The following is a 10772-nucleotide window of genomic DNA, read 5'->3' as shown; positions in this document are numbered from 1 at the left end:
TTTTGTGTCCTACGATATTTAGAAAATAAATTATAAACAGTGTTACGTATGGAAACTTCTAAAACATGCTGGAAAATTAATTTAAAGTCTGTTCGCCTCCAAAGGTTACTAGCGACAGCCAAAAGTCCCTTACAAAGATAGATAGCAACTGAAATGTAAATCACTAGATTTATCGCCCTGATGATGGAGCCAGTAAGTGCGCTCGAAACGTCCCTGAACTTCTACCAGACTACACGGCGCAGCAAACCAGAAGACAGAAATCTTCATTCATTCCGTCATTTTCTTTCGTCATGCCGTTACGCCCTCAATCTATGTTCGTCCCCTTAGAGTGACCAAATTTCACACCCATACCAGACAACAGTTATGATTATAATTCTGTACATTACTCGTGTAAAATCTGGTAGTTGTATATTTTACGAATTTGAAGTTCACTGTAATGTCATGTTTTTTTAACAATAACTTTTGTAATTGCTTTTTTTAAAGCCATGCTTCTGTGTTTTGGTTAAAGAAATATCCTTTCTTGTCAGAATTACATCTTTTTAACAATAGGCAACCTTCCTCACTTATTATCGAGCCACATTGCTTTCTAATTAGGGCATTCACCCGTGTTTATAAAGCATAACATTAAGTGCATTGTCAAGCCAGAGAAAGGTATAGAAGGAAAGCATAAGTTATTCTCTTCCGAGTCTTTCTTTGGGAAAGTGAATCTCCATTGTTTTGAATTCAATCTACTGCTCTCCAGTGACACCACACACAAAGCACATGATCTCCTATTGTAGAAAATATTACTATTTTTACCTCCATCAAAAGGGCAGAAAAGAGGAGTACTCCAAGGCCGAAATCACGTTACGATCTGTGGTCAGCGATGTCTGTCTTGATGCCGAGCCCTTTGTGTCTGAAGAACAATGTTTAGTCTGTCTTGACATACTTCTTGTTGTTACAGTGTTCTCTGATGAGACACTGTCGCATGTCTTAGTATATGCCATATTTCCATGGTATTTAGTTTTACATAAGAAAGTAGCCACCTTAATTATCATTGAAACGATTTGAACTGAGCGCGCTCTGTTCACATTGGCATCCCTGGTGACAACATAAAAACAGTCTCGAGCTGTTATGGTGGTCAAGGTTGTAGCTGTATGTTTGTGGTGAATAATCTCATTGTAGGCAGTGTGACGGCGTAGTCTTCTTTCAGCCCCGATTTATGATCTATTAAGCAGATTTTGACGCTGATTTTACCTGGAAAACATGTTGAGTTCCCCATGTGATTAGATTAGAGCTGTTACATTTTTCTTTTTCTCTGTACGTATCTTAACTAGATGCATGGAGTTAGTTAAGTGTATTGTGTGGTAATATTAAAATACTTAAAAAGTAGCACACAAAATACCGTGAATAAATAAATAAATGCGAACCAAAAGCATCGTTTTTAACATCATGGCATACGTATGGAGTGGAATTACCCCGTATAGGGGGGGAATTCCACCAAATGTGCTATTACAAAATTTTGTCAAAACATCACACGTAGGGCAGAAATTAATACAAAATTTTCCGCGTGTTGTCTTCGTGAATTACTCTCTGAGATTCGGCGTTTAGGTTGTGTAAACAGAGTTCATGAAGCAAGGAACTTGAATTTTCCCTTATGGTGGTGCAATATCCCACACATCCTCTATCGTTCGATCAAAGAGCACACCAAGAAATTTAACTTGGTTTACAAAAGGGATGTTCCATCTGTTCAGTGTAGGATAAGCCTTGACTGTCATTACAACTCCATTGAAATGAAGGCTCTGCAGCTTTCTAATAACAGAAACTTCTTAGCAATGAGGCTTATACAAACACCTGGTGTTTGGGGGCACGATGTATATTCATACTGTACAATGCTGTGGATGAATGAAGCTTTGAGGAACCCTGCCAGTAATTTTCAAAGCGTAGACAGTTTGTCTTCAACCGGAAGTTTAAATTTTCTACTGAAAACAAACGGCTATCAAAACTTGATTGTGATTAGTACAGTTTAATTGGTTGTTTGAAAATTGTAATTTTGCCAATTTACATGCCAAGTAATTGTGCCTAGTAGAAGCATTTTTTCGCTACATTGCTGAAATTCTGTCACGTCCATAAGCCTTTTACACTTAAATGCAGTGCTGGGGTGTGCACAACACTGTCGATGGCTTCTGGTCTATGTTTGTTAGCCCCCCTACTGTCAACAGCAATACAAATCTCACTTATCATAGGCAGGTTGCTCTATATGCAAGTTTTGGTCCATAAAGGGTTGGTAGTCAGCTGAAGACTTTGATTCCCGTTAGCAGTGCAACAATTATTGTGGTTGATGTGAAGTATGCTCATGCTGCGTCCTACAGTCTCCTGGTGACAGTAAAGATGCGAGGTTTTACACCTCAGTAATGAAGGATCAATGCGTGGAAGTGCGTTGAAAAACTAGCACAAACGCATCCCCGAAGATTATCTCCGAGAGGAGTTGGAGGTCTGAAAATCTGTTCAGGCATTCTTGAGTTTTTACAGGAGTACAGGCAGATGGGGTGGATCAAGTAATTAAACACAGAGATGCAAATGAACCTGTATTACAATTCACTTCCTTACAACATTAATTTCCCCTCTTCTCTCCTGTAATTATGGTCGCACAATGTTATGTTACCACACAAAGCTCCAGACATACATTTGCCACTTACAAATCGGCGGAAAGGCTCGGTTCCACACAGTGATAATGAGGGACCAAAACAAAGTATTTTCAGTACAATAGCAAACACATAAAGCATGAAAACTGATCATAAATTGTTTATAACTGCCACTTTCTATCACTTACTAAAAGAAAGTAAATTTGCTTGTTATGTGCAAGTACATGTTAAATGAATACCATGACTTTTATAGGTTCCTGCCCACTGATGTGTTAACATATTAATTGGTAAGACATAACATTCATTATTTGGTACTCCCTGCAGACATTCATATTGTATTCACAAGGCTGCATTATTTTCTTATAGTAAAAATGTCGCAATACATAATTTCTTTATGTCAGGTGAAATACGGCATTCATTGTTTTGTATTATCTTAACATTTCTATTGAAAACTGATTATTCTTTCTTATATTAATGTATTTCCATGACTTTTTGTGTAGGGTGCAGTATAATAATCCTTCGGCTTTCTCTAAACAATGCACTGTAAACAGAGATCTGTATTGTTAACATCACGTACAATGTAAAATTAAATTTTTATGTCAGTTAAAAGGACTGTGGACAAGGGCTCTTAATGTGTATTGTTATTTTTTAATCCAACATACACTATTTAATTTAGCTTTTATGCTTTATAGTCACTATAAGAACAATTTTTTATTATATCAGAAATGTACACTACATAAATAAAATAATATATATATTCAGAATATGTACAGCATTCAGATCACAAGCTGAACGGAGACTAAGATCAATTTTGAACGTGGTCGTACGCACAAAAATAAAATGCAAGCAAGTGGATAATTGGTAATACAAACACCAAGATGCAGCTTCATAATTATTAACTGACACCAAGAATAAACACAAGAACTGGATAGAAAAATGAGAAAAATTATAGCCATCCATGGACGGCATCGCCAAAGAGTGGACAGTGACCACTAATGTTTCTGGAAAATACTTAGGAAGAGGAATGAATAGATCATCTACAAAAGACAGCCATACAAGGTTCATTGCACATAATAAGGAAAGTGCTACAATCTGAAACTTGAAATCTGAGTGGCCCACCTCTCAGATTTCACCACAGGTTCAAGAGCAGAAAACAATAAGAACAAAAAAACCTGTGACAAGAGAACAAAAAATAACAATGGCAAGCAGTCACTTGAAGAAGGGAGTAGAGTCAATTCCAAAAGTGTGCATCAAATATACCTCAGCCAATGGACATGTCCAACATATGAAATACGTACTGTCAGAAACATTTTCAGGCTCAAAAATCACAGCTGTTTGAAAGGGGAAAAACCTGATAAAATACAAAGGCCTTCATTTACCGGAATGTATGGATTTTGCGCCAGTTTTTAAGTTAAGAAACTGAAAGGTATGCACAACAGCAGATGAACAAGAAGAAAAATAGAAGGCCCTCTAAAACCATAATCAGCATACAACCACTTACACAAGGCATAAAATTGTTTGTGGTCATAACACAAGAAATTACTGGTGCACACAACAGATTCTGGAAACTAATTACGTACAGTCAATGGAATGCCTCTGGGCAGATTATGGGCTATTTTGAATTTGTTGCATCAGAATGACAATGAAAAACAAATGCAAAATGGTTAACCACACCATTACACATCAGGCCATTTTGCAAATTTTGACAAAAAAATGTCAAGAGGTATGTATGACAGAAGAATACCTCACGACTGACGAGGCAATATGTGCTTTTCATGGGCATGTACTCTTTTGTGTCTATGAGAAAGAGAAATCATACAAATACAGTATCAAGATTTTGAAACTATGCAAGGCCAAATCAGGAATGTTTCAAACATAAAACCATACGAGCGTGCAGGAACAGAAAAGGCAAACTACTGGGAGCAAACAGAACATGAGTAAACACGAAATACAATTTAGTTGAAGGTTTCTGTGTGTCAATGATATATTGTGTGTATTCAAGCATGTTGAATGCAACTGCAAAATTAGCTTTCTGATTTGCTTCTGTGGTGAAACTCAACAAATGAATTTAAGTACTGAGTTCAGCTTTTAAATATCTCTAACACTTTGAACATGATGGGTGGGGTGGGGGGGAGAGAGAAAAGTTTTTCATAAAAATGTGACGAAATACTTTTCTTGAATGCCATATGAACTTACCAACAAGGCGACTTTATAAACATTCACGTCTCGCAGAGTCAAGTTGCAGTCATGTACCTGGGTTCCTGCATTATCTTGCTATATGTTACAACACTGACCACGTCATAGCTCAGGTGGCTAGATTTTGGCCTCTTGACTGCCAAGATCTGGGTTCAGTCTTGGATGACTTCAAGTGAGATTAATGGTGGATGAAATGATAATTAAGAAGCATTACTGTGAGATAATCAGTTTTCCCCTGATTTTCGTCATTCCAGCCCCAATGAAGTCCCACATTATCACACTAGTCCAAAGTTATGGGCTTAACCAGTTAGAAGCTCATCCAGCACTTGGCTGGACTCACGCTAAAGGAACTATCATGTTACAACACTACTGCCATAAGCGCAATAACCATTTCTTAACTTTGGATAAGCTACAGTAACAATCATGCTCACTCACTGACAATACAGAGATATTTACTGCTGCCTTATGGCTGCATTAATTTAATGTAATCAAGAAAATTTATAAGCTCCTGGACCAGGCAGGAACATACCTCGAAGAGGTACCTGCTGGTGAGACAGCATTCAAATTTCTTCATTAAAGGTTTCCATGCACTTACACATAGAATTTTAAGTCTTCAGATATAGTTCTGTATTCTAAAATGTCCCAGTAAGTTTTAATTACAGAAAGTAACTTTAATGCTCTGAGAACATTGTCATAAATTTATATAGCTAAAATAAAATAAATACACAATGAATTTTAGAACAGTATACAAAAGTTTTTCTTGTTGTATTGAACTGATACATAAACCAGATTTCAAATGTACTGCTATGACCAACTGGGCAGGTGTGCAGTGAGGTTCCATCTTGTGCCCACTCGATCTCTGGGAATTAACCGAAGTTCAGAACCGTGCTTCAAGAAAACATTACCTTTGAAGAAAAGGAACACAATAATTATGTCCGCCATAACAGGTAAGCAGATTATAATATGACTATCTTTATTTACACTTGAGGTTGGAATAAATACCTCTTTATTCACATGACAGTCAAATACTTTGTCAGAAATCTGAAAACCTTTTAAGAGAACACTGTAATTTATAAAATAATTTAAAGTACCAGCATAAAAAGGTACATAGAGTTCATTATTATGCTTTCATACAAACTACAAAAACAATGAAGCAATTAATCTGTAATGTTTTCAGGGCATATCTAATTTTATATTTCACAGAAAACAGAAGTTTAATTTTAAAAAATCAGTAAAGACAGAATTGTAATTATCTGTTTAATAATAACCACCTTTATGCTACATTAGACTGTTACTGAGGATGGTTCAACAAGTGGCCTAAGTTCTTGATTTCTAGTTGATATACCGTAGCCTGTGATACAAACCGACCGAAAAGTTATACAACCCATTCCTGACACATGTTCGATTTGTAGCCTTATGTACATTTCTGTATGATAATCCACTCTGAAGAGAAAAGTTTTCTCAGTGACTTCTGTGGAGAGTGTGGTAAAGTTTTCTTGGATCACTTGGACATTCGATATATAGGAAATCCACACATACAGACATATACCGCCATGCCAAATCCGAACACCATCCAGCATAAAAACAGGCTGCACTGACTACACTAATCCAACATGCCAGAACACTTTGTGAAACAGACAGTCTTGGGGGAGAATTAAATGCATTTTTCAGCAGAACAGATATAACAAAAATCATATCAGGTGAGCTCTACATCCAAAATTAAGGGACAAAGAGGCTACCAGCACAGCTATCATACCATATCAAAAGTCACTACCATCAAAATTAGTAGGCTTGTCGCTAAATATAACATCAAGACTGTTCATATTTCACATAAGAAAAATAAACAGATGCTCTGGCCTGTCAAGGACAACTTACGTCTGCAATCGAGACCAGACACTTGAAACATATGAAATACACGTCTCGAACAGCCCCGGTAAGTCTGCGGTAGCGGAGCATTGTAACGATAGAGGCCATCACATTCATTTTAACAGTACTTCCATGTTCGACAGGGAAGCTCTTGAGAAGCACTGACAAAGAATAAGATCTGGGGTTTTCACAGTGGTGGAAATTTGGATACTCATCTTCAGCTGTGATGCCATGAAATTTCATAGGTATGCTACGAACATGGTGACGTATTCTTCCAAAACACTATACAGTGTCAAAGTCCGGAAGATCACAATCCACACTTTCCTTTTACATGCTCAACAACACAAATATCTGGCTAAATGTATTCTTATGAAAAGATCAAATACCTGCAGTCTGTTGGGGATTTATCCCGATCCCGTCATCAGTGATCACTGCTGAAGTTGCTGGTGGGACTTTGAATTCTTCAGCAGCATATTTGAGCACTGCAGTGAACGGTGTATTTTCTGGAACGCTCAACCTGCATGAAATTAGTTCATCAGACTGGAATCATTTCTTACATTTGCTGTCACAAGTTTTGCCAAGACTGGCAATTCACACTGTCTTTCCACTTCCACCCATATACTACAATCTGGTTGAGACTTTAAATCCTGCAATGTGCGTCTCATATGATCTCCAGCTACACCTCGAGATTCCAAAAAGCGCCTCACAAGACTGACAAAATCATCAAATGTAACATCTACCATCAGTTTAGCATTTTCTTTAGGTTTCCAAATATAATTCATCTCTGTAAACTCAATGTCCATACACTTTCCAACATGAACAATAAATTTTACCAAAACTGAACATATCTCAGGGTTTAAGTCACAGACTGTAACAATCAAATGTCTATTGGTCACAATAATGTTGTGCCAAAATACAGGATCTTGATAATTCATTGTGCTCATTTTCAATAAAAGTGATTCTATTATTATTTTCTTCATAGTCTTGCCTTCCTCACTGCAATCTTCCTTTATCAATATTCTTAACACAGATTCTATAAACCTGCTGTCATTAGAGGTTGTATGGATGCAGTTTGAAATATTTGATGCCTCCTTGCATCGTATGTACTTTGTCCAAACTGACCTCAACAGTTCACAACTTAGCGTAGACTTAAAAACATCCTTCTGTTCTAAAACCATTGTACTCAGTTCATCAATAACATTTTTAACTGCATCATGTGTATGTGCTTTAAATATCAACTTCTCCTTTAATAAGTGAAACCTATTCCTTCCACAGATTTCTAAGTATTCACTAGTAGCACACATTAAAACTTCATCTGTGATATCAGAATTCATATAAAAGTTGGACAGAATCATATCACAAGCAGCTGCAAACTCCTGTAGTTTGTAATGCACTACGAGGCCATATTTAAGTTTATGCCATTCACTGAGTTTAATTTCAAATGCTGTTACACAACCTTTAGTCTCCAACACAGAACATATTTTTTCAACATCTTGTGCGCACTGAAATCCGTTATGTATCTCACTTTTGGTTGCTCCTTTCATCCACTCACAATGCTCATACTTATTGAGGAATAAACAGAAGCAATCAAGAACCTGTTTCATCTTGTGCATTTTAATAGAGTTACTCTGCATTATGTACTGAGCACTGTTATAATTTGTCTGAGAATCTGCCAAGAAAAATTGAAAAACAGCCTATCAGTTAATTAATAACTTTTACTTCCTTTGTAAATAAATACAAAATTCACTTATTATCATTAACTGCACAACACCGAATTTTCTGGGATGAACAAAAAAAGTCCAAGTTTAATATTATGTACAAATGCTACATAAATTTTCAATTGAGCCATGAAGACAATGCTGCACCAAATCTACAATGCAAATAAGTTTCAAAACAGGTACCACAATATAAATTTAGACATACTGCTGTGCTGACTTCAGTAACCAAAATTATGAGAATACATTCTTTTCTTTCTATTATACATGACTTTATACTAATCAGGCATATTTTGATGTTTAATGTCCAACAACACTCTTCACCATCACTGCCAACAACAACGATGAAGTATATAATTACTAATTACTAGATGATGGATAATATCTAAGGAAATTTTTATTCAAATGACTCTTCACCATCGTCAAGAAGTTTTAGATTTGATAAGTATATAATTATGCCTAATTAATACCAATAAAATATTTATTATAAGAACAATAGAGCAAGTGGAAAAAAAGAATATTCTTTAGTTACAGGCTGTATTTTCTTTTTATTGTGTGCAATAAAGCAATGACAAAATAAATCAATTTTTTTAAAATAAATAGTTTATTTACTATTTGTTGCTTCTTTGCCATGTGATTTGGAATTTAAAACCTTTCTTTGGTATTTATTAATGCAAGGGCTTCATAAAGTTGATTCTCTCTTAAAAACTGCATGCTTCAATACCCCAGGACTTTACCCCTTACTTGAAGGTTCTAAGTTAACAGTACCGAGATGTATTTTTACATTGAGTTCTGAGCTGTCTTCACTCCCCTGGTATCAGCTGTTCGTGCTGCAACGTTGTACGATGTTGCTATGACCTTGAGGCATATAATTTGGAGACAGTTAGATTGTGTATTATAATACACAATCTAACCTATTTATTTGTGGTTTATCTAATGGCACTGTCAGTAGCTCAGACCACACGGCGTCGATATATAATCCAGTAGCCCAAACAGCAATATATTATTTAAGGGGAAGATATTAGAATAACATAAATTATTTATAATTTTCTACTAAGCAATGTAAAGAGGTAATCCAGATATTCAATAATTATACTCACACTTTGAAGGGAAGTTTAGGATCGGATGTGAGAGTGATCTTGAATGTCACTTTGGATCTGAAACAGCATATAACATCAGAAAAGTATGTTACAATGACAAGTTTTACACAAGAGTGATGTATTCATTGTAACTAAGAGTTTGCGGGGACACTTACGCCATTACTTATTCAAATATTCCATGCACCTGTAATTACACACGACTTGAAAACCGTAACCATATGCTAACCATCCGTAACAATCTAGATATGAGTTCAGGTGCTCACGGACATAGATAAACCCTCACGGATTATTAAAATACAAATGGCTGATTCCATTGTCACAGACTAAATTCAGATCGGTTACGCGGTGACTACAGCGTGTTCAGTCAGTAAGATAGTTTACTATTCAACCTACATGTAATTTCTTTCACATACCCCAACCAGATTCAGATACAAATAATTTTTAAACACTGGTATTGGAGAGGAGTTTAATCCATCATCAGAGCAAAAGTATGTGCAAACCCGTTCTCTTGCATATACATTTCTCAAAATCAGAAGGTGGAAAAGCCACATTAAAATTACTTAGAAAAAAAAAGGATAGATATGTCATGTATACCAATATAAAGTTCCCGTACTGGAATGTTCTGGGTCACCTATCAGAACCTTGACCATTTCTATTTTTGTTACAAGCTGTCAACAACATTAAGGGGGGGGGGTTGAAATTAATTTTATTACCAGAATAGTTACATGACTTTTAACCTATGCTGGCACTCTAAATCCATCTATTACCAATATTTCAAATAATAACAAATTAGAAAAGCAATGTAAACTGTTTGCTAAACTGATTATTTCACAATTGCAGTATGGGAGAATGCATTCATGAGATTAAAAATGCAAAAACATGTTATAATTTGTCTTCTGAGTTGTAGTGCCACACAGTCTGGCAGAAGTTTACCAATGTCCTTGCTGCCTCCATCAAGGAGATGAGGATCTCTACATTTTAAAGTGAGATTTGATGTTCTCCTGGAAGTAATAATACAAATTTTGTTCTGCATTGTGATGCCATATGGACACACTGAAGATGGGGACAGTACGTTTGAAGAAAATGTCAATCTCTGCCAATGAGTCCACATGGCATCACAAACCAGAACACCAATAACATGATTATATGCCAACTTAATCTCCCATGAGGTCTCGTGAGTATAATTTAAAGTCTGATAATCTGTGAAGATTTTACTCTGTCAAAACAGATTGTACTAACTGTCAAACAGTTCACAATTTATAACCTAATAT

General features: G+C 36.0%; 1 protein-coding gene across 2 annotated transcripts; it reads right to left on the bottom strand.

The window, feature by feature from the left end:
* Positions 1–2554: 2554 nt before the first annotated feature.
* Positions 2555–9871, bottom strand: Ufm1 (Ubiquitin-fold modifier 1). 2 transcript variants are annotated; one of them, XM_022076513.2, is made up of 4 exons: positions 9657–9797; positions 9502–9558; positions 7073–7203; positions 2555–5725 (listed from the first exon to the last, which is right to left on the bottom strand). In XM_022076513.2, exons 1-4 carry the CDS (start codon positions 9659–9661, stop codon positions 5625–5627), a joined length of 294 nt encoding a protein of 97 aa, XP_021932205.1. In that variant the 5' UTR covers positions 9662–9797; the 3' UTR covers positions 2555–5624. The 2 variants fall into 2 exon arrangements, with proteins under 2 accessions (XP_021932205.1, XP_021932204.2); XM_022076512.2 differs by lacking the exons at positions 2555–5725; positions 7073–7203 and adding an exon at positions 7210–8355 and having other exon boundaries at positions 9657–9871.
* Positions 9872–10772: the final 901 nt, after the last annotated feature.

Source organism: Zootermopsis nevadensis, unplaced genomic scaffold (genome assembly GCF_977971745.1).
Source record: "Zootermopsis nevadensis isolate Lab colony 2312 unplaced genomic scaffold, Znev_1.0 Znev_ptg000020l, whole genome shotgun sequence".
Classification (NCBI taxonomy): domain Eukaryota; kingdom Metazoa; phylum Arthropoda; class Insecta; order Blattodea; family Termopsidae; genus Zootermopsis; species Zootermopsis nevadensis.
The sequence above is the reverse complement of the archived record's forward strand: the minus strand, read 5'-3'. Positions and strand labels throughout refer to the sequence as shown.